This window comes from Panicum virgatum, chromosome 1N, assembly GCF_016808335.1.
Source record: "Panicum virgatum strain AP13 chromosome 1N, P.virgatum_v5, whole genome shotgun sequence".
Taxonomy (NCBI): domain Eukaryota; kingdom Viridiplantae; phylum Streptophyta; class Magnoliopsida; order Poales; family Poaceae; genus Panicum; species Panicum virgatum.
This window is the reverse complement of record NC_053145.1, coordinates 58,614,162-58,641,503: the sequence shown is the minus strand read 5'-3', so window position 1 is coordinate 58,641,503 and position 27,342 is coordinate 58,614,162. Positions and strand designations below refer to the sequence as shown.

Genomic DNA, 27,342 nt, shown 5'->3' with positions numbered 1-27,342 from the left:
TTTATCTCTTCTCCTGTTTCTCCTATTTGCACAAGTTCTCTTCATTATGTACCAAAATATACGTGGTGGTACGCCGATGATATGCTGGGTCCATCTATGTTTTACAAAAAGTTTGGCATTTCAAAATGTTTATAACCACAACACACTATTAATTTTCCGAACACTATATTTATCCTTAAATTACTTGAACTTTGCTAAATATTAGAGTAGAGACACGACACTAATTTAGTAGAAAGATGAAAGTAACTAGTTAGTTTGTAAAAAAAATCAATCTCGTCACGCGTAAACTCGAGCGCGTGTTTTTTTTTCAAACTAAAGGTTTTACTTGCAAGTTTTGATGTAGTGCCTATGCTATCATGTAAAAAAACTATGACAGTATGACGATTGTGTTTCTCAGCTTGCAAATGACGTAGAATGACGTCAAGACTCAAAAAAACAAACATTGCGCTCACGCGTGACATGAGATTACAAACGCAAACATAGAAGAAGCCAAGAGTTACTTGACATTTGCGGAAGTAAAGATTCCGATCATTAGTCAGCGTTCGCCAGTGTCTTTAGAGCCGCTAAACCCCCTGGCAAACCCTAACAGGCCCCCAAATCCCACGCTGTTTTGAAGAAAATACCCAAATTACCCCTACAAGCCCATCAGCCACCGGACGCCAGAAATATCACCGCCGTGGCGTCGAGCGTGCGCACTGCACAGCTCTGAGCAGAAAAAAGAGAGCGAGGAGGAAGCCACCTACGCGACCCGAGCGCCTCACCCAGAGCCCCAAGTCCCCAAGAGGCCAGCGCCCACGGGCGGATTAGGAGTGGCCGCCCACCCATATAAAGGAGCGGCCGGCGAGGGCAGCAGCCTCCCTCCTCCCGCTTTACCCAAACAGCCCCTCGCCCAATCATTCCCTGAGCGCCCTGCCTTCTCGCCGCCTCTCATCTTCGCGGAGCCGAAGCTTCCGCGCCGCCGGCGGCGGCGGCGGCAGGTCACTATCGCTCCCCAACGACCACCTGAATCCGGCTTAGTTGCATGTTAATTCGATCGAATCCGTCCCCTTCGGGCGTCCCGCGGAGCCCGAGGGGTCTCGATTGGTGGGGAAGGGTTTAGGGTTTTGATCTTGCTGCGGATCGTGCGCTCGGCCGGGGCTTGGTCCGTTGGGGGTTTAGTGGAGCTGGCGATGTTCCCCGGGCGCTTTAGAGAGCCGTGGTGTTTGTTCAGCGGTGAAAATTGTTTTTTTTTGACTCATTAGATTTGCAATTTGCTGGTGTTGGTTTCTGGATTCAGCAGGAATATGGCGGGGAAGTCCAAGGGTGGGAAGAACAAGGGGAAAGCGCAAGGCGCGGGTCAGTCCGTTTCGGCCGAGCCCGAGGTGCCGGTGGCTGACGGCGCCGAAGTGATTAATCCAGAGAACGGGGAAGTATGCGACCCCCCTGCCGCGGAGGGCGGCGTGGCTGATGCCGAGAAAACGGACGGGGATGCTCCAGTTGCTGCACAGCCAGGGAAAAAGCCAACTGAAGGTGAGGCCATTGCTCGTTTACTGATTCACTGATGATACTGACTTACAGTGACATACAGTAGTTGTGTTGTAACTTGTAACACTGAATGGGTACATCTTTACAGGTGGCCCAAATATTTTTGTTTTAATGATTATGTGATTGGACTGCAGCTATACTAAATGAGTGTCGTGTTTTGTGCTGCTGCGATGCTTCACATGGCTGTGCCTACAATAATGATTCTGGATGTATAAATTATTGAAAATAGTAGAAAGAAGTATCTGGCACTAATATAATATCATAAAAATTTTCTGGCCTATCACTGTTAGAGCCGTCATCATCATTAGATCACACACTTCAATTGATGAATTGTGTGAACTTTTATCAATCGAATTTTAGCATTATGCATGTGTTGTTTTTGCTTTGAATTTCTTGCTTTCATGCTTTTGGAATGGAAAATTTCTGCAAATATGCTTACAAGGAAGCATGTTTTCTGAAGCAGGAGAACTCCATCTATATCCGGTTCCTGTCAGGACACAATCAGGCGAAAAGCTCGAGCTGCAGGTACTGTAAAAAAATTGTCCTTTGTTCCTCTAATTTCTTTACTAGTTCAATGTATTTCATGTTATGCTATTATTAACAGCTAAGCCCAGGAGATTCTGTCATTGATGTCAAACAATTCCTCTTGGATGCTCCTGAAACTTGCTTCTATACATGCTACGATTTAATCTTGCATTCTAAAGATGGTTCAACTCATCAGTTAGAGGACTACAATGAAATATCTGAAATTGCAGATATAACTTCTGGTGGCTGTTCATTGGAGATGGTTGCTGGTTTGTAACATGTTTCAGTTTCTTCTCTATTTTTCCATCAGTGTTGATTTCATGGAGCTGAATTAGATCTTCTTTCAGGAATATATGATGAGAGGTCTATTAGGTCGCATCTCCGACGTGTGAGGGAGCTACTATCTCTCTCAAGTCTTCATGTTTCTCTATCCACATCCTTAGCACTGCAGCAGGAATCTGCCCAGGGGAAATCTGCAGGTACATCAGCTCCCTTGTTTTTCAGTCTGTATATTTTCCATGTTTGGTGTTTGTCCCTTGTAATGTTTATCACTAATTCTACTTGAGCAGGTTCTGAGAAAACTGTTATTCAGGAACTTGATGGTTTAAATTTTATGGAGGATAGTGCTGGTGCTCTCACTAATTTATTGGCATCTGCACCAGCAGAAATAAAATGTGTTGAAAGCATTGTTTTTTCGTCTTTCAATCCTCCACCAAGTTACCGGAGGTAATTCTGACTTCTGGCATTGTTGTCATTGTTATCCTGATTATCTTTTTAGCCCCATTGTTATAAAAATCAGTTAGCTAGGCTTCATAATTGCCCTGATGCAAGGACTACTTACTACCCCATTTCAGTTATAATCAGTAAATATATGATCTGATCCTCTCACTTTCAATGTAACCGTGTTGTTATCAAACCATATATATGTTCTAAAAGGTTAGCCCTTTTTGAAGAACACAGAAAGAGTACAATTATATTTTTTGTATAAAAAATGGTTACATTTGCAATGGATTATAGCTAGTAATTTAGTGCTCTATCCTTTCTGTTTTCCATAATCTTGGAGTGCTTGATGAGTTTAAATAGTCAATCTTTAACTTATCTGCCCGTGCTTTAAAATTGTGTTAACTCAAAGGGTGAAGCATACTACATAGAGTTTACTTAAGTTTTGCGAACTCGATGCGTGAGGCTAAATGTTTCTTATTGTACCTTAGACTGTATTGCTTTGCCTATACTTGGGCTAGAGTGCTTCACTTTTTTTTTCGTTTTTCTTTAAACTTTGATGTTGCAGTTCTCGATAATATAGAGTTTTGTTGTTCTCTGTATTCCATATTTGAGGATGTAGGTTTTTCTTGCTAATATAGACGTATGTATGTGTAATGGTCTTAAAACCTCAGCGCCTGTAACATTGTCACAATCTTATCACCCTCGACTTGGTGTACTCTTTGAATTAACACTTGCTGATGGTCTGCTCAGGCTACATGGAGATCTCATTTATATTGATGTTGTCACATTAGAAGGAAACAAATACTGCATTACAGGAAGCTCCAAATCTTTTTACGTGAACTGTAGCGATGGAAGTATATTGGACCCAAAACCTACCAAACAAAGCCTGGAGGCCAGCACTCTTGTAGGCCTACTACAGAAAATCAGTGCCAAGTTTAAGAAAGGTTTGCTATTAATCTAGATTTTTTCCGTAAGGTGTTGGTCTTACTGCACTGTGTCCCTGCTGACAATTGGACAAATCTGTTGAAGGTTTTCGTGAAGTATTGGATCGCAGGGCATCGGCTCATCCATTTGAGAATGTTCAGTCGTTGCTTCCAGTGACTTCTTGGTTAGGTGCTCATCCTGTGACAGGTAATTTTGTCTGCAGAATTCCTTGTTGATCGTGTTATTAATTACAACTCTAAAACAACCATTCAATACTATATATTTGGGTGCTTTTGTGCTGGTATGGCTTAACTGTGTTATATTCTTGCCCAAGGTTACCTTTTCTTTTCACACTTCTGTGGCAAGAAATTGGCCAGATAGCCTTATGCATACTTCAGCTAAGAGTATACGAAAAGTTCAAGTACCATGTTGCCAAATGCCTGCCATAAACTACATAGGCATTGCTGCCGTACTGATTCCTTTTCAGCTTGTCCCTGCTTTTTCTTGGAACCTCTTATCCTTCTAGACTCTAGTTCCTTTTTAATGAAGTTGATATTGATTGATATAGATTTCTTGATATAAGTAATCTGCTATGCATGAGATCTGAAGGCGCTCCAAATTCCTTTTGTGTAACAGAGCATAGAAGGGATGCTGCCAGGGCTGAAGAGTCTGTGGTGTTATCATATGGCACTGAACTGATTGGCATGCAGAGAGACTGGAATGAAGAATTGCAGTCCTGTCGGGAGTTTCCTCATGGCAATCCTCAAGAAAGGTTCTTTAGTTATAGTAACTATTGCCCTTTATGGATTGTCTGGTTTATACCGGTAGCAACTCATTTTTTATGCCAATTGCAGGATATTGCGTGGTAGAGCTCTTTACAAAGTAACATGTGATTTTGTGGATGCTGCAGTCAAAGGGGCAGTTGGTGTCATTAATAGATGCATACCCCCAATTAATCCAACTGATCCAGAATGTTTTCATATGTGAGTAAATATAACACCCTTCAACTCTATTAGCATAATGCTTCTTATAGCACCTATGTACCTGCTTTCTGCCTTAATCAGCTTGCCTGACATCAAAAGGTTATTTGCTGTATTGGAGTGGTAAAGTTATATTCCGTTGTTGGCAGTATATTTTTTTATACATGATGTTTGGATGTGTGGAGGTTTTGGATATACCCCAAATACTGACACATTCTCCAACTGTTTAATCTTCCAAGAGCTTAATGGCAGACAAAAACAAGTGTTTCAGGGAAACTCTTGATTTGCAATTGGGTAACCATTACTTTGAAAAGAGTTATATGGGTTCCCATTGCAACAGCACACAAATTAAACAGTTACATCTGTTAACATAGTTAATGTGAGAATAATGTAATAAATGATAAAACATATATATTGCTGCTGCCTGCTGCTGTATGCAAATGAAATGAGACAAGAAATTCCCAATAATTAGTCTCGGGAAAGATTGGGCAAGTAACCGGAGGTTTAGGAGCAGAGGGGTGGTGATGGCACCACCAACTGGAGTGTTTGAAGTAGTAGAGACATGTAGCTAGGTACATCATGGATACTTAATTTGGCTGTTCGATTGGGAAGTCATTTAAATCTAACATCCAAATGTCACCAACTTCTTTTTAACTACTGTGCTTATATCTTTTTAAGTTAATGACAGACTATCGTTCCTAGATTTTGTTTTAACAATTAACATTTCTCAGTTTATATGTGCTAAAATTAATTTTTAGTTCTCAAGGTACACATTATTCTATTATTTTACCTTTTAAGGCATGAGAGGCATGTGCAGACTACCAATCAAAGTTCATTTTTTACCACATCTCTTTTACATATACATCAATGAGTTTATTGTTATTTGTGCTATTGTTCTAGCTTTGTGAAATATTTTACATGTTTTGCTATGGGATTTGGTACCACTGTAATGTTGAGCTTGTTTCATTTATGATGATGATAACGTGGATTGTGGTGGGAACAAAACCATTATCACCTTGTTCCGATGTATATATGCTGGATTAACTCTTATTTGAGTTACTTACTAAGTTTTACTTTCATTTCCATCTTACCCCTATTTTTTTAATGTTTCAGGTATGTTCATAACAACATTTTCTTCAGTTTTGCTGTTGACTCTGACTACGAACATATTCCAAAGGACTGGAAGCCAGACTGCCAAAATGGAGCCACCAGAAGCACTAAAGTTTCTTCCTCGGGCGTGGAGGCTAAGCGTGATATGAACCATTCTGAATCCACTGAAGTATCCAACAGCATTTCAGACAATAGTTCGGATGCATCTGCAGAAGCACAAATTGCAGATAGTGAGCAGGCGACCTATGCTTCTGCAAACAATGACTTAAAAGGAACTAAGGCTTATCAAGAAGCTGATATTTCTGGCCTTTACAATCTTGCCATGGCAATAATTGATTACAGAGGTCACAGGGTTGTAGCTCAGGTCTGTGTAGTAAATTTTTTTTTTGGTATATAGCAGTTTTAGAATATTTTGCTGCTTTGATCATGGACTCTGTCATTTGTTCTTTCGCTTGTAACATTTTAATATATTTTTTTAAGATGTCATACATGGTAGCTAAGCTTCTACTAATGTTTCTTTCCCAATTGTTCTGGACTTCTAGAGTATCATTCCTGGTATTCTTCAAGGAGACAAGTCTGATTCACTTTTGTATGGTTCTGTTGATAATGGCAAGAAGATATCTTGGAATGAATCTTTCCATTCAAAGGTAAGTTTTAATACAAGAGTGGAAAATTTTTCTTGGTTGAGACAAGGCTGAAGTCATTCTTATTTTCTTTACCAGGGGACTCAATAGTTTTTTCTAGTGTGAGACATCTAGTCCAGTTCAAATATATGTTAAGTAATGTTGCAATGACAAGTATTCTGATTATTGATAAGAGTTGGTTTACTTAAGTACCGGCAGTGCAGCTAAATTTTGCATGCTATACTAAGTATTGCTTACTGGATTGCTATTTGTGTGTTTCAAACTTGTGGTTGGTGCACCCGTGATGCATAGATAGACCGATATTTCTGTCTAGTTTTGGAGTCTTTACACGCTAGGTTTTGTCTGGTATCTTTGCATATTTCTGTTGAAGGTTTTTACAGAATTTCATTAGTGAGTATACGAAAATTCCAATGATCACACTCGATTATGGTATGTCACATATGTATTCTATGCTGTGTGCCAGTAAACTCAGCTTTTGGCAATAGTTATTTCATTCAACATATTTTAACCCAAACCTATGCTTATACTCCCTCCGTCCCAAAAAGACTGTTCTTTTAGAAAATTTCAGACACATTACTCATCCTAAGAAATGACCTTGTTGCCCCTAATTACTATAGCAATTGTGATTGAAAATCCTCAATAAATGCATATGCATTGGAACTAGAAAAGTAGAATCTGCTAAGCATTTGATTGCTCTATTTGCTTTTCTATACATTTTTTTCTTGACACTTGACATTGCTTTAATTAGATGGATCTTACTACAAGCTAAACAAACACTCTTTATGGGACAAATTTTAAAAGCTAAAACAACAGTCTTTTTGGGACAAAGGAAGTACTTTTTAGCTTTTTTATCGTCCTTGTCCTTCAGAGCAACTTAATTATATTTTTGCTATTGCTGCTTTAGGTGGTCGAGGCTGCAAAGCGGCTCCATTTGAAAGAGCATGTGGTTTTAGATGGTTCCGGCAATCCTGTAAAGTTAGCTGCTACAGTCGAATGTAAGGGCATTGTTGGTAGTGACGACAGGTAATTTTATTATTGAAGTCAAAACACTAGTCTCTTTAAATAAGCAATTCCACTTTTTACATTTTGGTTTTCAATGCTTGAAAGGCTCAGCACTTTTAAGTGGTCTTGCAATTTTGTACCAACGCAAGGAGCATGTTTAACTGTGTTGCTGGGTTCTGGCAATCCTGTAAACATTATGTGGACTGCAAACATTCCCAAATACAGTTTCTATTTTTTTGTTTTTCTTGTGAGCTCATTTTTCCTTTTACACTAATAGCCTGAGCCCTTGTACTCCTATCAATATATTTATCAAAATTGTTTGGATGTTTCCTTCATGTAGGCATTACATTTTAGATTTGATGAGAGTGACCCCACGAGATTCTAACTACATGGGACAAGAGCACCGCTTCTGTGTGTTGAGACCTGAACTTGTAGCCTCATTTGTTGAGGTCAGCTCATCGCATGCTCTTTTAACCTTATTTGTCAAGCTGTTGCATGGTTTAATTTGTGGAAATTTATAATTGTATTTTATTTATATTTGGGCAGGCCGAATCGACCAAACAATCCACTAGGCAGAAAGTTCCAGATGCTTCGGAAGAATCCGGTGACCAAGTTGCGAGTACTTCTGACGCAAAGGTTTGTGCTGATATCAAGCTTGGTGTTCTTGCTGTTTGCTCAGAAGCATTATACTTAAATAAGCTGCTGACGTTATTTTGTGGCATTCATATGTCCCCCAGTTCTGCATGCATGGTCCCCCCCCCCCCCCAGTGGTGCATTACAAACGTTGCAGTTTTACCCCTCATGATTAGTTTGTGCACACATAGGCCGAAGTGACTAAGTAGATAATAAGATTGAAACAGGGTTATTTTTTCCCCCATTTCTAAGATGGAAAGTTCTTCCCATCATTTCAGGCTTCCTCTGTTGAAGGAGATGACAAGTCTGAAGAAAGCTCTGCTCCTACACTTGAGGAAAACAGCAACTCAAATGCCGAGATCCTTTTCAATCCTAATGTGTTTACAGAGTACAAGCTTGCTGGCAGTCCAGAGGTTGGTCTTCAAAAATCAGAACTACTCTTTGTGAAATATCCTTGTACCAATTTGATAGCATTCTACTGTTTACTATTATATTAGGAAATTGCTGCAGATGAAGAGTTGGTAAAACGGGCTGGTACATATCTTTTGGAAATAGTGATCCCAAAGTTTGTTCAGGATCTTTGCTCCCTTGATATCTCCCCTATGGATGGACAAACTTTAACCGATGCACTGCATCTCCATGGGATAAATGTTAGGTATCTGGGCAAAGTGAGTCTCCAAACTGATCTAGCTGAAATTGACATTATATTTCATCTATTCTGTTCATAATATAATTCTTGTCTCAGATTGCAGGCATGATCAAACATTTACCACATTTATGGGATTTGTTTTCTGCCGAGATAATAGTTAGGTCTGCAAAGCATGTGATCAAGGTAGTATATTTTTCTCGGTCATACTATCTTCTGAGTTTGTATCTTTATGGTGGGACTTGTCGGTTGCATGACAAGGTTCTCCCTTATGTGTTATATGAAAGCTAAACTGTGGTTCCAATCTGTAGAAAATAAGGTAGAGAGTATGAATTGGGACCACATCTTTTTGTAAACCTAGGAATGTGTAAAATTATTATAAAATGTATTGTTTTCTGACTGCCATACATCAAATTATTGGGATCTTAATCCTGTAATAACATGCTTAGTTTTTGTGCTGAACGCAAGATGCATTCGATTGTTGTACCAATCTATTCAGTTCACATAATTGTGTTATGAAATAGTTAGTCATGTACCAATCCATTCAGTTCACATCATTTTGCTAACCCAATTGTTTTTCTGTAACTCAAGGAAATATTGAGGCAAAGCGCAGATCATGATATTGGACCAGCTATCGCTCATTTTTTGAACTGCTTTGTTGGGAAAGTTTCGGGTGCTTCCACCAAAGGAAGCCATGGCAATGCCCAGTCAAAAACTCAGAAGGTATGTAATCCCAAGCGTGGCAGCGAACCCTACTGTTGAGTCTCGATATATCACTAGCAGATATTTTTGCTTGTATTGTAACTATAAACTTCATAATTTTATATTTTATGTTCAGGGTCATGAAAGTAGCCAAACTCAAAAGTCTACAAAGGGCCAGAAACTAAACAATACTGCTGCTTCAAGAAAGGGCTTATCAACATATTCCCATCTAAAATCTGATGGAATTTGGTCTAATATTAAGGAATTCGCAAAATCTAAATATCAGGTATTTCATTTCTTTCAGGCCTTAAACTTCTCTATTTGAAGAACACACTAATGTTGATGGTTTTCATTTCTTTAGTTTGAAGTGCCAGATGATGCGAGACTTTCGGCCAAAAGGGTATCTGTTCTCCGCAATCTTTGCCAAAAGGTTAGTACCATTCTGCCTTGCGTGGTACTTCTGTTTGTAGCATTATTATTCTACTAGCTGACACATTGAAGTAGCTTGGGCATTCATGGACCTTCCCTGTGCGTAATTTTACTAAATAGTGACCTGCATGTAGAAGGTCCATTGAGAGATTAACACATGTCACTGTTTGTGCATCCACTAATTTCTGTCACTCTATGTTTAACAGGTAGGGATAACTATTGCAGCCCGCAAATACAATCTGGATGCTTCAACTCCATTTGAAGCCTTAGATATATTAAATCTCCAACCAGTTGTCAAGCATTCGGTTCCGACTTGTACCGATGCAAAGAATCTTATGGAAGCAGGGAAAGTCAGGATGGCCGAGGTATACCTGTTGTGGTTTTGAGCTTTTAGCCAAAACGACCTTGGTTTGTTATTGTTTACTCATCATCTGTGGAATCGTCATTAATGCATTTGAGCATTTCAGGGAACCCTGAATGAAGCCTATGCATTGTTTTCTGAAGCCTTCTCACTGCTTCAACAGGTACACACATAAGCTATTTATATGACATGGTCTGCTTGCGGAACATCCAGTATTTAACTTGACCTTTGAAATTACAGATAACTGGTCCCATGCACAAGGATGCTGCAAACTGTTGCAGGTAATGTGCTAACTTCTTGATTCATGACTATTGTACTGGTATTGTTTCATAAGGCACACATCATTAGAACTTCAACTATCTAATGGATATGTTACGCTACCTACTGCGTTTTGTATATTGTGCTATATGCCACTCTCATGAATACTGTTTTTACCTATATGAAATGCTATGTGCATGTATGTAAGAGGACCGATACATCAGGGATATGATGTTCAATTAATGACGTGTGAAATATGTTCCGGAGTAGAGCAGTTCCCGCAATTTGCTCTTATTGTCCTATACATTAAGATTCAAACCCTAAAACTTTGTTCTCTTTTTTGTTATAGGTACCTTGCTATGGTTTTGTACCATGCTGGTGATACAGCTGGAGCAATTGTGCAGCAACATAGAGAACTCATCATAAACGAGCGATGTCTTGGTCTTGATCATCCGGACACAGCCCACAGGCATGTGCTGCTTTTTTATTCTTTTTAATTTTATTGCCTCTAGATTTTGATATTGTCTTTCGATCTCACACGAACTTGATGTTGTCTTCGGAAAACAAATTGGAATTTCATAAAAAAATTCTATTTTGTTCTGAAAAATGTACTTCTGCTAGGAAATTTGAATGTGTAGATTAGCTGCTGAGCGAGTTGGTCATATCGGAATTAAACAAAATTAGTGTTAGTGTATGTCTTTGATTTTACATTTTTAATGTTGATTGAACAAAAATACAATGTTATTTATTCTTTTATTTCTCACATGCATTTTATTATCTTTTATTGGAAAGCCTATCTTTTTTACCCATATTTTTTTGCTTTATTTTGCAGTTATGGTAACATGGCTTTATTCTATCACGGGCTCAACCAAACTGAACTTGCACTGCGACATATGTCCCGCACACTGCTGCTTCTTAGTTTGGCATCAGGTCCTGATCACCCGGATGTTGCAGCAACCCTCATAAATGTTGCAATGATGTATCAGGATGCCAGTAATATGAATACCGCTCTTAGGTATCTTCAAGAAGCACTTATGAAGAATGAGCGGCTTCTTGGTCCTGACCATGTTCAAACAGCTGTTTGCTATCATGCTCTTGCCATTGCATTCAGCTGTATGAGCTTATACAAGCTTTCAATTCAGGTTAATTCTTACATAAAACATTGACAATAATTGTTATTAGAAACTGTCAATCTAACATGTTGGGTTTTTGTTACAGCATGAGAAGAAGACATATGATATACTGGCAAAACAATTAGGGGAAAATGACTCGCGGACTAAGGACTCAGAAAATTGGTTGAATACATTTAAGCATCGAGAAGAGCAGGTATAGTTTCTGGAATCGTATGATTACCTAGCAATCTACTTTTCAGAATATTTCAATGGATGTATTGCAAATTATGTTTACAAGAACGATAGGTTGTGATTTTTGCTGAATTGTTTAGTATATATTTTATATTGTGGGCTGGGCATAATTACATTGACACAGAACAACTGAACCCAGCCAACCACTGAACTGATCTGCTTTCTCGTTGCTCGGTGATTGGTTGGTTCCATGTTCTGTTCTGTTTGGAGTTTGGTGTCCCCAGTGTTCAAAAAGGCGCTACTAGGCGCTCGCCCAGGCGCGCTTATGCGCTAGGCGGAGGGGTGTCGCCTCGCCTAGGGGGGTAGGCGGAGGATAGGCGCCGCCGGGAGGAGGTGGGCCGCCGGCGTGGCCAGGAGGCGGCAGGCGGAGGCAGGGATGGGCGCGGCGGAGGAAGCAGGGGATGGGCGCCGGTGGAGGAGGAGGAAGCAGGGGACAGGCGGCGGCGGCGGCGGCGGAGGAGGAGGCAGGGGACGGGTGCTGGCGGAGGAGGGGAGGAGGCAGGGGACCGGCGGAGGAGGCAGGGGCGGGAGCGCGGCGGGGAGGAGGCAGGGGCGGGTGTGCGGTGGCGGTCTGGCGGAGGAGGCAGGGGCGGCGGCGGTCGAGTGAGGCGTCGGGAACGGGAGTGAGGAGATAAAGGTGGGAGGTGGGCCGTTGGGCTGGTTTTGGGCTGGTTTGATGGGTTTTTGGGCTTTCTTTTCGACTCAAGATTTACTGGTTCTCTCTTTTTCTTTTCTTTAAGAGATATATGATGTCTATTGCAAGATATATGTATGTATATGGCACCGCCTAGAAAAACGCCTTGAAACGCCTAGTCCCGCCTAATCCCGCTTAGGCTCTAGGCGGTGGGTCACCGCCTAGATAGCGCCTAGCGCCTTTTTGAACATTGGGTGTCCCAAGCACTACTGTGAAAACCACAGCTTACTCTGGTTCTATCGCTACCTTGGCCCATCACTCTCACCAGCTAAAAGTTTTCACTTTTCAGCCCTTGAAATCCCAAGCTCCGCTCCACCTTGACCCACTCATCTCCCACACCCTTTGGCACTCCAGTCCTGATATATTAACCCTAAGCCTAGAAGTGTCACATCTGGCTGCGGTGAGAATGTGCGTGTGCATCGGAGTTCCAAGCAGCTCAAGATGTGGGCCACAGTGAGCACTTTAGTGCAGTGAGAGCAAGTGTGTCTTGCTTGATTTCGGTGCATGTACATTTCAGATGCTGTGGGTTGTTTACTGGTGATTTTCTGTTGTCTTGTTTTGTGACAGAACTGCTCGTGGAAGTTATTGTTACCTGTGATTTCCTCTTAGGAACCTTGGTGCATTTGGTGCAAATAGAAAACCAATCTGAAAAACTGAACATCAAAAGTTGCAGTGTTTGTGATTCCTCCCCCAGCTGTTTCTGGAAAACTGAAGTTTACAAACACCGAATACACTTTAATAATCATCTAGGCTTAGTTATATAAGCTTTGTTGTCACCGATAAGTGATCCCGGTGCTGCAAAGTCATTCCAGAAAAAATGCATTGTTTATTGTCTTATGATTTGTAGACCTTTGATATTCTTGCATGACCAATATTTTAATGTTTGCACAGGTTAACGCCCAGAAGCAAAAGGGCCAGGGAACCAATGCATCTGATAATGCTATTAATTTCTTGAAGGTAAGCTCAAATTGCAACATTCCTTCTATGCCTGTTGATATTCATCCGGCTTTATTGCCTTGATCCATTTGCCTTACAGAACTTGGACTGTTATGTTAGTACTGTTTTACCGTGCATGTATGCTACTTTTGGTTTTTGTATATTATCTCGCTTCACAAGTTTTTTTTAAGTATTACTGGATGCGGATATCATATCTAATGTTTTGATTTATTGAGGCATTGAATTCTTACATTTATCTTCTGCAGGCAAATCCTGCACTTTTACAAGCAATGAAGGCTGCTGCGATCCAATCAGGTGATGGATCAGCAAATGTCAACAGGTCACTTAATGCTGCAGTTGTGGGAGAAGGTGTACCTCGACTTAGAGGGGTTGATGAGCGAGCTGCTCGAGCAACTGCGGAGGCCAGGAAGAAAGCTGCTGCAAGAGGCCTCAATGTGCGCAATGGGCCTGGTTCAAACAGTGCATCTGATGAACTAGCTCATATTCTCAAAGTTATCAACTCAGTTGCTGCAGCGTCTTCCACCTCTGCCACTGCTAACGCTCAGCAATCAGCATCAGAAGGGCAGGCGACAAATGGACCTGCTCAAAACGGAAATGCTTCGGAAGCTAAGGCTGCAGATACGAACGGGCCATCTGTCAAGTCAACTGGCAACACGCCGGTCGGATTGGGAACCACATTGGAGTTGAAGAAGCAGAAGTCAAAGCAGAAGTCATAGGGGCTAGAGATGTTATTTTTTCTGTAACAGTTTTGAGCTTCTAGGGTGATTTCGGTTTTTACTTCCATAGGGATTGTCACGTCCACATGGTGGCATAGAGTTTATTTATTTTTGGCGGGGTTCTTCAATAATCATTACGAGAAACAATACAATTGTTTCATCATTTATACACTACTGATGTAATGGCTAATCGGTGTAACTAATAAATTTTTAGTCGATGCACACTCCGTACTTAGGATTAACCTTTTGTGCAAGGTTTTCTTACCCCATTTAAGGGAGAAAATGTCATTAAATTTCCTAGTTTCTACCTAGTGCGTGTGTTTAATGTGCGCTGTGAATTTGCAGCCCCATATTGCGTGTGCAAATCCAGCACTTAGTGAAATAAAAGTATTATTGCCTGAACTTTTGTGGCATTTCAGGCGACAAGCTGTTTCTGCACGGATCAGGGTTGGGTGGCAGCCGGGGTTAGAGGTGGTGGGTTGCCTTTGGTATGTTTCGAGCTTTAAAAAGGAAATAAGGGGAGGCAGGCAAGGCGGCGGAGGGGAGGCGTTCGTTAAGGCTGTTGGTGGCAGGGGTGGAGGTGGTGGAGCATGGCATTGCAGTTAGGCGTTGTTTGGTTATGTAGAATTAATTTTAGATCTCTTATTGCACCTATTATAAGTCTGTTTTGTTACAATAGTTTTCGGCTCGAAATAAATCTTTGCCTTATTTTACCTATCATGAATTTCTTGTTATACTGATAATTCCTGGTTTGGAATAAATTCTATATAATCGAACAAGTCCTTAAGCACGCCCACGATAGAGAACGGATGAGAGGAAGAAGATAAACAGTAGATGCAGCTTGTTACCATTTAACAGGGTACTGAACCTATAGTAACTGAATTTGTGGCTGTAGAGAGTTGCAGTTGGGTTAAGGCTCAAACTTGAATGAAATTCTACGCAGACAAGAAGAGAAAGCAATCCCAATGCTGAGCTTACGGGTGACCCTAAGTTTCGAAACTTACGGTCGAACTGACCAACATGGTGGACTCCACGTCTACTGATTTATCGCTTCACCCTCCTGACCACCACGCTCTCTCTGTTCCTCTTTTCCTTCCCCTCTTCTCTCTTCTCCTTTTTTTCTTTCTTCCCCGGATCTGGATCCGAATCCTGGGGGGCGACCTTCAGGAGCGGTGCCGGCGGAGCGAGGCGGGAGGCGGAGCGAAGCCGCGGCGGAGCGAGGCGGCGGCGGATCGAGACGGTTGTGGAGCGAGGCGGCGGGAGCTCCCACCCGCGACGCTAGGGCGGCGGCGCGGCTAGGCGGAGGCGGAATCGGGTCGGAACGGCGGCGAGCCAGCCTCGGGACGGAGCGGTGGGGCGGTGGCGGGCCCGCAACGGGATGGAGTGGCGGTGGGTGGGGCGGCGCGCTCGCCACTGGCTAGGAAGCCGGGTTGCCAGAGGCGGGAGGCGCTGCGGGGCGGGCCAGCGGCGGCGGGGAGGCGCGGCGCCGGCGGGGGAGGCGCGGCGGAGCTCCCCAGGTTTGAGTTTTTTTTGTCGTAAAAATTTTTTGAAAAATTTTTCCACTGCAAAATTTTTTTCTCTTGAAGGTTCCCTGTTTTCTAATTTTTTTTTCAAAAAAATTTCTGCTCTCCAATTTTTTCTTTGATTTTCCATCTTAAATTTTTTTTCTCAAATTTTTTTCTCTAAAATTTTTCTCGTCAAAATTTTCTGTCTTTTTTTCTCAAAATTTTTTTCTTGAAATTTTTTTGTGAAATCAGAAAACGACAAAAAACTTACTAAAAAAGGAAAAAAACGAACGGTCGGAAAATCGACCGTACGGAGCTCCTCCGTACGGTTGACCGTAAAATAGCCACACCCGAAAGCAATCTACTTTTAAAGTAGAGGATTCTGCACTGCTCAAGCTGCAACCATATGCACAATCTTCTCTGGTGAATGGGCTATTTCCTAAATTGGTCATGAAGTACTTTGGCTCCTACCAAGTTCTGGAGAAAATTGGTAAAGCAGTAAACAAGCTGGATCTGCCAGATAGTGATCGTGAAAGGTTTGACCAAACTCCAAACAGTATACAGGCAGTATGATTCATCCAACCTTTCATATCCGTCCGTTCTGAAGAGGATAGCGCGAGAGGGAGAACAAAGAGGACATTGCGTGAGGAGAAAATGTTGGTTGCGGAAAAAGATAGAATATTTTTTATTTTTTTAAAAAAATAAAAAATAAAAAATAAAATTATCTCAATGGTAAATTGATCGTTTCACATTGCTCTCCGATTAAACAGAATAAAATAATATATAGTGAAATGCCTGCCCTTGTTTCCATTTGCTATCATAATGAACTGCCAGCCCTTTTCTAGAAAATCCATTAACTAAGAGGCAGACCCTCTAAATAACCCTGTATCTCAAGTTTATATGGTTAAAAAAATACACTCCAAAAGATCATCTACTAGGCTCTCTATTTTGGGGAGGCCTTCAAATTCCCACCACCCTCCATTTTTTGGGGCCTTCAAAGTCAAGATCATTGATGTTAGTATCGGGTATCCATTGGGTCTTATGGCCTCAGTTCTATTCGGCAGGCATCACGATGCTATTCTCAAGTCCCAAAAGCCAAAGCTATTCATTAATTCCTTGCTAAAATAGCACTTACTGTGATTGTATGAGAGTTTTCAAATCGTAGTGATCAGGAGAGCGTGGTATTTGGTTAGTGCCGTCATGGTGTGTGTTTTCTTACGTTGCACATGTGCACTATCTGTTGTTTCTGAGATTGTCTACAGTTGTACACCGTGTGTTGTATTCTACTGTAATCTATTTTTTATTTAAAATCGATGTGATCTTGACTTTGAAATTTGGGCGTTATATAAAAATATCATCTTGATCATGACATAGTGATCTATCATCTAGTTGCTATTTGTTCCCCTATACTATTATTCTTATCAATATTTTCCAGATATTTCCTGGCCAAGGCGCTTATGAGCTCATGCTTGTACTTGTTAGCAGTCACTATCATTACTGGTCCTAATCTGCGTAACGCGGTACCGGTGTTATGGTAATTGATACAAGCATGCTACGAGTTTCAGGTATGGCATTGGCATCTGACCACCAGTCACTCTGAGATCCAAAACCCTACATTAACTATCTTTTATCATAGCTTATACTATTGTACTTTCATGATTTGTTCCTTTATTGTCAAGCCGGTGAGAAGTGATCTTCATGGAGGACGAAGATTGAAGAACTTAGATGCAAAGAACCCACTAAATCCAAATATATTCTTCAGAACCATCAGGTGTGGACAGCGATATATTCAACTAAAAAGTTGGTTCAGGTATTGCTTCATCATCCACGGAAACATGTATGATGAGCACCTGGATAATGCCGGGAAGCTTTATTACTGCCATCCTTCTGTTCCTGAGCATGCCATCCTTCCATCATAAGCACACGATCAAATTCTAAATGGTAACGTCCTGAACGGTTGGATGATAACAGAACGGCTGTTTTTTGTCGCATGAAAAAAGGGGGAGAAATTCCACAGGATATTGGATGACGTGGACAAGGGGTGAAATAAATAGCTACTATTAATGATAGATGGTCATAGAGATTAGTCTATATCACTGATTATAGCCCACTGTTTGAGGTTGTTACAAACTAATAATGATGAATTGCCTAAGTCCCTGTCCTCACGCTTTTATCACGAAGAAACGGTCCTCCTGCATTTCATGCTCTATCAATGGGTAAATAGACGATTACACGGTATATTGTGCCACGTGTGTTTACTGTCGTCGACGATCACAAGAAAGGAAATCAAAGATTTATTTTGAACGTTATGTTCGTCCCTCTCGATCAGAGGCAAACAAGTTGCCATGGATTTGCAGAGGAACTAAGTGCATCAGCAAAACAGACATAAAAACGCGCATCAGCTTTAAAATTCACTGAGTTGATGCCTTGAAAGATTTGTGCTACAAGTACACAAGCTTAAATCAATGAGGGGACTTCTTCTCGGTTGTGTAGGGATAGTACTCTTTGCCGTTGTCCACTCTCGTTGTATTGCCACCAATGTCCAGCACAGCAGATGTGAACGCCAGGCAGGAGCCTCCGATGAGGGCAGACTGAATGCTCTTTCCTGCCAAAGAGGTATTTACAGATTAACGCAGACATCAGACTTGATAGCCAACACAATAGATACAAGCACACCCATCAGACAGTTTCTTGGATTTCATCTTGGCGAATAACTAAGTGATATAATATGAAAATTATTATTAACCAGTTACAAAAGTTGTAGCGGCCACTAGATATATCTAAACAGTCCATCCACTGTTCAAATGTCAAGCTTCCATTAAGGATCAATTCATTGAAATTATTTTATCAAAACAGGGAGCTACTAAAAAATAAGCACGAGAATACTTCTATGAAACCATGATGTTCAGTTATAAGCTAAATCCTTCATAGGATAGATGAGTGCTTTGCAGCAGATGCTCAGACTACAACTAGCCTTTATTGTCTATTAAAACCTAACTGATGTTACAAGCAAAAGCTATGGCATTATGCCAATTTATCACCACACACACAGTGCTTCATGCACCACCTTTATGAATACAGGCATTTAAAAATGCAACTCATGACTCTGCCGTGAAGCACTTCAGAATGAATAAATATCATACAAAATCAGCAAATGCTACCATTTTATTGTATGATAGATTAATATGTAGGTCTGGTAAGTGGTTAACATCTCATGATACCAATACATTCCACAAAATTAATGGGCTGCTATGCATAGTTTAGCCTAGCTTGTAGCAATCACAAAAACTACATTAATAGGTTGCATTTCTCCTCTTCCAGGAAAAAAAATGTTTATCCTATCCTACAATACTTCAGGCATATTTGTTTAGTGAGATTGCTGTTAAACAAGAAATCTGTATTGTGAAAATAGATCGATTATTATGTGAAAGAAATGTCTGACCCGTATCTGTCCACACAATAACTCTTACTGTGTAGTCACCAGAAGTCAATCGATATAGGAGCACAAACTATGCCATCATCCAAATTTAGGATGAACCAATCCAAAATGCTCCATCATATAAACCATACTACTCAATCAAGAGAATCGTTTTCAAATCACATATTTCCCCGTCAATTACAAAAGAAAATCAGATGCTCTGGAAGTGCACAAGATTGAGCCACCGGTCTAGAGTCTAGAGAGGCATAATGTACCAGCTAACTTCAATTGTCAGTTGTTATCTATGGATGAAATGGAACTATAGCCAACGCCAACACGAGTGTTTGTGTTTCATGATTGCTACAGGAGGTATACCTATTTCAGTGACATGAGTAGAACATCTTTCCCGCAGTCACTCGGAAAAAAAGGTATAGTTAACAAATTAGTCCCACAATCCCATTCCTTGTGATTTGAGCTTAAGATTCAGTAATTAGACCCAACAATCAACAAGAACCTAACTTATCTATACCATTACGTTATGCCGACGGCAATCCCGATTCCCAGCTAATCCCTAATGACTGCACACCAATGTCGACCATAAGCACAAAGGGTAATGCCTTGGGAGTGACCAGAAACTTAAAACCAAGGCTCACCCAGGCGCATTCGTTGCGAACGGTTCGAGTTTCTAACCTCTGTAGCCGCAGACGGAGGCTCCGGCGACGAACGCGCCGACGGCCCCGTTGACGAAGTCGCGCTTCTTGCGCTGGCTCTGCACGAGCTGCTCGACGCCGATGTAGAGCCCGCCGATGGTGGCGAAGGTGGCCCCGTAGGTCCCGCACATCTTGAGAGTCCGGATGAGCCCCGGGAGCGCGACGTGGCGCTCCACCCGGGGCACGTCGTACCAGGTGGCGACGACGGTGCCCCAGATGGTCCCCGCGGCTAGCCCCGTCACGGGTCCCTTCACCGTCTTCGTCAGCGGCGAGTCCTCCTCCATCGCTCGCCCCCCTCCGATTCCTGCAGGAAAGGCGCGGCGGATCAAGGCCCCGCGCGCGCGACGCTCGATCCGGCGAGCCCCCAGGCCCGGGCCGGACGAGATCGGGATCCAGTGACAGCGCGCGTCCGGTTTGAGTTGGGGATCGGGGGTGCCCCCAGTGCCCGGGAAGGGATTCGAGCGGAGAGGCGAGTGGCTTACCTCTGGAGACTGCGCGGTGCGTGCCGGCGGCGGCGGAGAAGGTTGGGGATTCAGGGGCGGACGGCTGGCGGTTTCGGGGTGGAAATGGGGGAATCGCGTCGTGGGAGACTCGGAGTCCGGGAGGGAGGAGTGAGAGCGGTGGTGCCCGGGCGCGGCGTTGTTGGTGTGGGCTCTGGGCCTCGTCTCGCGCGTGGGCTGATTCGGCCGCTGCGGCGTTTGGGCTCTACATGGGCCTTTTAGAAGATAACACACTGCTCAGTTAGTGAGTTCCGTAGGTTAGCAGCCCAACGCTGACCGAGTCTCCGAGCGAGAAGGTGATCACGCTGTCTCGTTCAATTGTTCACCGCACTCAGTGTCAATTATTATTTTACCATCCCACCAAAAAAAAAGAAAACGTGTTTCACGAAAAAAGGAAGACTTTTACCCGACATGTGCACGGAGTTGAATGGACTAGTGGAGTATTGACCCGTGCAGACGTGCAGTTTTAGGGTGTGTTTTAGATTTTTTTCGTAAATTTTGGAAAGAGAATTTTACTATTTCGGAGCATCAAATAAAGTTTATCTATAAAACTTTTTGCACGGATGGGTTGTAAATTGTGAGATGAATCTAATGAGCCTATTTAATTCATAATTAGCGGATGGTTACTGTAACATCACTTCTGCAAATCATGGATTGAGTAGACTCATTAAATTTATCTCGCGCTTTACGAAATTTATAATTAGCGGATGATTACTGTAAAGCGCGAGATAAATTCATACATGGCGCTGTATGGAGTATTAAATAGATTTTATTTAATACTCCATACATGTGTCTAAATATTTGATGTGATATTTTTAGATGTAAAATTTTGAAATCTAAACGATCTTTTAGTAGCTGGTCGATGAATAAATCTAAAGTTACAATCGGGACGGGGGAGGCGCGGGGCCAGCCCGGCCACGTCGCCCACAAATCCCGGTCCCTGCGATGCCCATCGTCCGCCTCGTACTGGTTTGCCGCCCGGCTGGACGGACGATTTTGGCGGCCCACGCAGCTGCCTGCTTGCCTGCGTGTCCCGGGTCCCGGCCCGTGATTGCTGCGGTGGCCCCATCAGTTTCCTGCTGGCTGCCGGGCACGCAACTGCCTGCTTTCCTGCGTGCCGCTGCATGCGGCCGGCTGCCCGCCTACGCAGCTGCTTGTGTAGCGCCGACTCATCCCTTCATCACTGGCAGCATTGCATCACGGGGTGGCTCATAGATAAAAAACTTGTTTAGATTTCATATATCAATTCTAGCGCACGCAAAAAAAAATCTTACATGCATAAAATACTAAATGAAGTTTATTTTCAAAATCCTTTTAGGAATGAGTGTAATTTTTCACGACGAATTTAATAATAGTGATTAATCGATGATTGACTACAGGTACCCATCCTCTAATTACGCAGTTAAATGCCTCATTAGATTCTTTAGGGTTCCTAGCGCATGGGTTTTTGAGTTGGGTTTGTAAACTACTCCCTCCTTCCCTGTTTATAAGGCATACACGTATATCAAGATTCAAACTTTGTCATCTTTGACCAATAATTTGACTATTAAATTTTTATTTTTATAATGCAAATTTCATATGATTGGATTCGTAATCAAATATATTTTACAATGATTATAAGTTTATAATCAAAAGTGATATAATATATGATAAATAAATGGTCAAAGTGTTGTTTAGAAGACCGTGTCATGTTCCACCATGCCTTATAAACGGGGAAGGAGGGAGTAACTTAGTTTGACACCATAACTAACGGTCAAAGTGTTGATTTCCTAGCATTCTAAGAAATCAAACGGAGTCAAAGTAACAATAAAAACTATGCTATCGAGCAGCCATTTCGTATCAATGTTATGCATTATTTGCTCAACTAATAAATTCTGTCAAATAAATATTATCTAATAAATGATAATTCAGGATGCTAACTTAAAAGACTCTTTAGTAAGAAAAGACAACGCGCGCCCATGCGCGCGTGAATCAGTAGTATATATAAGAGCTCAAAGGATGACCGATGAACTGAATTCAGCTCGTGTGCGACCCAGCCACAGGGCCCCGGGGAACGTGTGGTGCGAACTGCGAAGCCCCCGCCCTGGACGACGACGCGTCCAACCCACTCCACGAGCGCAAGGTCCCCCGCTCGATCGCACAACTACCGGGCACGATCCGCGGGGCGACGCGCAGTGGCAGCCGCTCGTCCTCCGTCGGCGCCTCGTCTGCGCTCCTATCCTAGGGTGTGTTTAGATAAGTAAAATAGGGGTAAAAAAGGTTACATCGGATATTGTGGCACACTATAATAATTTTTATTTATTTGTGGTAATTATTGTTCTACCATGATCTAACTATTCAAAAAATTCGTCTCGTCGTGTACATCAGAACTATGCAATTAATTTTTTTATTTATTTACATTTAATACTCCATATATGAACTAAAAATTTTGATGTAAAAATTTTAATGTGATAAGTAAATAATGAAATTTGAAGAGAGAAATTTTGGAAGCGAACACGGGGGCTCGGGATCCTCGGCCGTGGCCCAGCGCCGGGCGAGAGCGAGACCCCAGTCCCCATGTGCCAGCCAGACTGCCAGGCGCGCAGTGGCAGGTCTCCACGGGCCGTGTTTGGTTTGAAGCAGTGTGTTTACTGTCGTCGACGATCACAAGAAAGGAAATCAAAGATTTATTTTGAACGTTATGTTCGTCCCTCTCGATCAGAGGCAAACAAGTTGCCATGGATTTGCAGAGGAACTAAGTGCATCAGCAAAACAGACATAAAAACGCGCATCAGCTTTAAAATTCACTGAGTTGATGCCTTGAAAGATTTGTGCTACAAGTACACAAGCTTAAATCAATGAGGGGACTTCTTCTCGGTTGTGTAGGGATAGTACTCTTTGCCGTTGTCCACTCTCGTTGTATTGCCACCAATGTCCAGCACAGCAGATGTGAACGCCAGGCAGGAGCCTCCGATGAGGGCAGACTGAATGCTCTTTCCTGCCAAAGAGGTATTTACAGATTAACGCAGACATCAGACTTGATAGCCAACACAATAGATACAAGCACACCCATCAGACAGTTTCTTGGATTTCATCTTGGCGAATAACTAAGTGATATAATATGAAAATTATTATTAACCAGTTACAAAAGTTGTAGCGGCCACTAGATATATCTAAACAGTCCATCCACTGTTCAAATGTCAAGCTTCCATTAAGGATCAATTCATTGAAATTATTTTATCAAAACAGGGAGCTACTAAAAAATAAGCACGAGAATACTTCTATGAAACCATGATGTTCAGTTATAAGCTAAATCCTTCATAGGATAGATGAGTGCTTTGCAGCAGATGCTCAGACTACAACTAGCCTTTATTGTCTATTAAAACCTAACTGATGTTACAAGCAAAAGCTATGGCATTATGCCAATTTATCACCACACACACAGTGCTTCATGCACCACCTTTATGAATACAGGCATTTAAAAATGCAACTCATGACTCTGCCGTGAAGCACTTCAGAATGAATAAATATCATACAAAATCAGCAAATGCTACCATTTTATTGTATGATAGATTAATATGTAGGTCTGGTAAGTGGTTAACATCTCATGATACCAATACATTCCACAAAATTAATGGGCTGCTATGCATAGTTTAGCCTAGCTTGTAGCAATCACAAAAACTACATTAATAGGTTGCATTTCTCCTCTTCCAGGAAAAAAAATGTTTATCCTATCCTACAATACTTCAGGCATATTTGTTTAGTGAGATTGCTGTTAAACAAGAAATCTGTATTGTGAAAATAGATCGATTATTATGTGAAAGAAATGTCTGACCCGTATCTGTCCACACAATAACTCTTACTGTGTAGTCACCAGAAGTCAATCGATATAGGAGCACAAACTATGCCATCATCCAAATTTAGGATGAACCAATCCAAAATGCTCCATCATATAAACCATACTACTCAATCAAGAGAATCGTTTTCAAATCACATATTTCCCCGTCAATTACAAAAGAAAATCAGATGCTCTGGAAGTGCACAAGATTGAGCCACCGGTCTAGAGTCTAGAGAGGCATAATGTACCAGCTAACTTCAATTGTCAGTTGTTATCTATGGATGAAATGGAACTATAGCCAACGCCAACACGAGTGTTTGTGTTTCATGATTGCTACAGGAGGTATACCTATTTCAGTGACATGAGTAGAACATCTTTCCCGCAGTCACTCGGAAAAAAAGGTATAGTTAACAAATTAGTCCCACAATCCCATTCCTTGTGATTTGAGCTTAAGATTCAGTAATTAGACCCAACAATCAACAAGAACCTAACTTATCTATACCATTACGTTATGCCGACGGCAATCCCGATTCCCAGCTAATCCCTAATGACTGCACACCAATGTCGACCATAAGCACAAAGGGTAATGCCTTGGGAGTGACCAGAAACTTAAAACCAAGGCTCACCCAGGCGCATTCGTTGCGAACGGTTCGAGTTTCTAACCTCTGTAGCCGCAGACGGAGGCTCCGGCGACGAACGCGCCGACGGCCCCGTTGACGAAGTCGCGCTTCTTGCGCTGGCTCTGCACGAGCTGCTCGACGCCGATGTAGAGCCCGCCGATGGTGGCGAAGGTGGCCCCGTAGGTCCCGCACATCTTGAGAGTCCGGATGAGCCCCGGGAGCGCGACGTGGCGCTCCACCCGGGGCACGTCGTACCAGGTGGCGACGACGGTGCCCCAGATGGTCCCCGCGGCTAGCCCCGTCACGGCGCCCTTCACCGTCTTCGTCAGCGGCGAGTCCTCCTCCATCGCTCGCCCCCCTCCGATTCCTGCAGGAAAGGCGCGGCGGATCAAGGCCCCGCGCGCGCGACGCTCGATCCGGCGAGCCCCCAGGCCCGGGCCGGACGAGATCGGGATCCAGTGACAGCGCGCGTCCGGTTTGAGTTGGGGATCGGGGGTGCCCCCAGTGCCCGGGAAGGGATTCGAGCGGAGAGGCGAGTGGCTTACCTCTGGAGACTGCGCGGTGCGTGCCGGCGGCGGCGGAGAAGGTTGGGGATTCAGGGGCGGACGGCTGGCGGTTTCGGGGTGGAAATGGGGGAATCGCGTCGTGGGAGACTCGGAGTCCGGGAGGGAGGAGTGAGAGCGGTGGTGCCCGGGCGCGGCGTTGTTGGTGTGGGCTCTGGGCCTCGTCTCGCGCGTGGGCTGATTCGGCCGCTGCGGCGTTTGGGCTCTACATGGGCCTTTTAGAAGATAACACACTGCTCAGTTAGTGAGTTCCGTAGGTTAGCAGCCCAACGCTGACCGAGTCTCCGAGCGAGAAGGTGATCACGCTGTCTCGTTCAATTGTTCACCGCACTCAGTGTCAATTATTATTTTACCATCCCACCAAAAAAAAAGAAAACGTGTTTCACGAAAAAAGGAAGACTTTTACCCGACATGTGCACGGAGTTGAATGGACTAGTGGAGTATTGACCCGTGCAGACGTGCAGTTTTAGGGTGTGTTTTAGATTTTTTTCGTAAATTTTGGAAAGAGAATTTTACTATTTCGGAGCATCAAATAAAGTTTATCTATAAAACTTTTTGCACGGATGGGTTGTAAATTGTGAGATGAATCTAATGAGCCTATTTAATTCATAATTAGCGGATGGTTACTGTAACATCACTTCTGCAAATCATGGATTGAGTAGACTCATTAAATTTATCTCGCGCTTTACGAAATTTATAATTAGCGGATGATTACTGTAAAGCGCGAGATAAATTCATACATGGCGCTGTATGGAGTATTAAATAGATTTTATTTAATACTCCATACATGTGTCTAAATATTTGATGTGATATTTTTAGATGTAAAATTTTGAAATCTAAACGATCTTTTAGTAGCTGGTCGATGAATAAATCTAAAGTTACAATCGGGACGGGGGAGGCGCGGGGCCAGCCCGGCCACGTCGCCCACAAATCCCGGTCCCTGCGATGCCCATCGTCCGCCTCGTACTGGTTTGCCGCCCGGCTGGACGGACGATTTTGGCGGCCCACGCAGCTGCCTGCTTGCCTGCGTGTCCCGGGTCCCGGCCCGTGATTGCTGCGGTGGCCCCATCAGTTTCCTGCTGGCTGCCGGGCACGCAACTGCCTGCTTTCCTGCGTGCCGCTGCATGCGGCCGGCTGCCCGCCTACGCAGCTGCTTGTGTAGCGCCGACTCATCCCTTCATCACTGGCAGCATTGCATCACGGGGTGGCTCATAGATAAAAAACTTGTTTAGATTTCATATATCAATTCTAGCGCACGCAAAAAAAAATCTTACATGCATAAAATACTAAATGAAGTTTATTTTCAAAATCCTTTTAGGAATGAGTGTAATTTTTCACGACGAATTTAATAATAGTGATTAATCGATGATTGACTACAGGTACCCATCCTCTAATTACGCAGTTAAATGCCTCATTAGATTCTTTAGGGTTCCTAGCGCATGGGTTTTTGAGTTGGGTTTGTAAACTAACTTAGTTTGACACCATAACTAACGGTCAAAGTGTTGATTTCCTAGCATTCTAAGAAATCAAACGGAGTCAAAGTAACAATAAAAACTATGCTATCGAGCAGCCATTTCGTATCAATGTTATGCATTATTTGCTCAACTAATAAATTCTGTCAAATAAATATTATCTAATAAATGATAATTCAGGATGCTAACTTAAAAGACTCTTTAGTAAGAAAAGACAACGCGCGCCCATGCGCGCGTGAATCAGTAGTATATATAAGAGCTCAAAGGATGACCGATGAACTGAATTCAGCTCGTGTGCGACCCAGCCACAGGGCCCCGGGGAACGTGTGGTGCGAACTGCGAAGCCCCCGCCCTGGACGACGACGCGTCCAACCCACTCCACGAGCGCAAGGTCCCCCGCTCGATCGCACAACTACCGGGCACGATCCGCGGGGCGACGCGCAGTGGCAGCCGCTCGTCCTCCGTCGGCGCCTCGTCTGCGCTCCTATCCTAGGGTGTGTTTAGATAAGTAAAATAGGGGTAAAAAAGGTTACATCGGATATTGT

General features: G+C 42.8%; 3 protein-coding genes across 6 annotated transcripts; 1 reads left to right on the top strand and 2 right to left on the bottom strand.

The window, feature by feature from the left end:
- Nucleotides 1-692: 692 nt before the first annotated feature.
- Nucleotides 693-14,499, top strand: LOC120657036 (clustered mitochondria protein-like). 4 transcript variants are annotated; one of them, XM_039935282.1, is made up of 29 exons: nt 693-977; nt 1,277-1,509; nt 1,988-2,049; nt 2,129-2,318; nt 2,397-2,528; nt 2,619-2,775; nt 3,523-3,716; nt 3,802-3,903; nt 4,333-4,468; nt 4,551-4,679; nt 5,790-6,150; nt 6,329-6,433; nt 7,335-7,453; nt 7,773-7,881; nt 7,979-8,068; nt 8,344-8,478; nt 8,563-8,733; nt 8,811-8,897; nt 9,303-9,434; nt 9,550-9,699; nt 9,775-9,843; nt 10,049-10,207; nt 10,310-10,366; nt 10,444-10,484; nt 10,811-10,930; nt 11,294-11,603; nt 11,680-11,787; nt 13,411-13,476; nt 13,722-14,499. In XM_039935282.1, the coding sequence occupies exons 2-29, from the start codon at nt 1,284-1,286 to the stop codon at nt 14,190-14,192; spliced, it is 4,188 nt and encodes a 1,395-aa protein (XP_039791216.1). In that variant the 5' UTR covers nt 693-977; nt 1,277-1,283; the 3' UTR covers nt 14,193-14,499. The 4 variants fall into 4 exon arrangements, with proteins under 4 accessions (XP_039791216.1, XP_039791217.1, XP_039791214.1 ...); XM_039935283.1 differs by having other exon boundaries at nt 812-977; nt 1,280-1,509; nt 13,722-14,497; XM_039935280.1 differs by having other exon boundaries at nt 823-977; nt 1,280-1,509; nt 1,985-2,049; nt 13,722-14,192.
- A 3,471-nt stretch (nt 14,500-17,970) lies between these two features.
- LOC120657035 (outer envelope pore protein 16-3, chloroplastic/mitochondrial-like) lies at nt 17,971-20,464 on the bottom strand. The gene is made up of 3 exons (XM_039935279.1): nt 20,308-20,464; nt 19,806-20,129; nt 17,971-18,302 (listed from the first exon to the last, which is right to left on the bottom strand). Exons 2-3 carry the CDS (start codon nt 20,107-20,109, stop codon nt 18,160-18,162), a joined length of 447 nt encoding a protein of 148 aa, XP_039791213.1. The 5' UTR covers nt 20,110-20,129; nt 20,308-20,464; the 3' UTR covers nt 17,971-18,159.
- Nucleotides 20,465-22,973: 2,509 nt separating this feature from the next.
- On the bottom strand, nt 22,974-25,465 carry LOC120657034 (outer envelope pore protein 16-3, chloroplastic/mitochondrial-like). The gene is made up of 3 exons (XM_039935278.1): nt 25,308-25,465; nt 24,806-25,129; nt 22,974-23,302 (listed from the first exon to the last, which is right to left on the bottom strand). The coding sequence occupies exons 2-3, from the start codon at nt 25,107-25,109 to the stop codon at nt 23,160-23,162; spliced, it is 447 nt and encodes a 148-aa protein (XP_039791212.1). The 5' UTR covers nt 25,110-25,129; nt 25,308-25,465; the 3' UTR covers nt 22,974-23,159.
- Nucleotides 25,466-27,342: the final 1,877 nt, after the last annotated feature.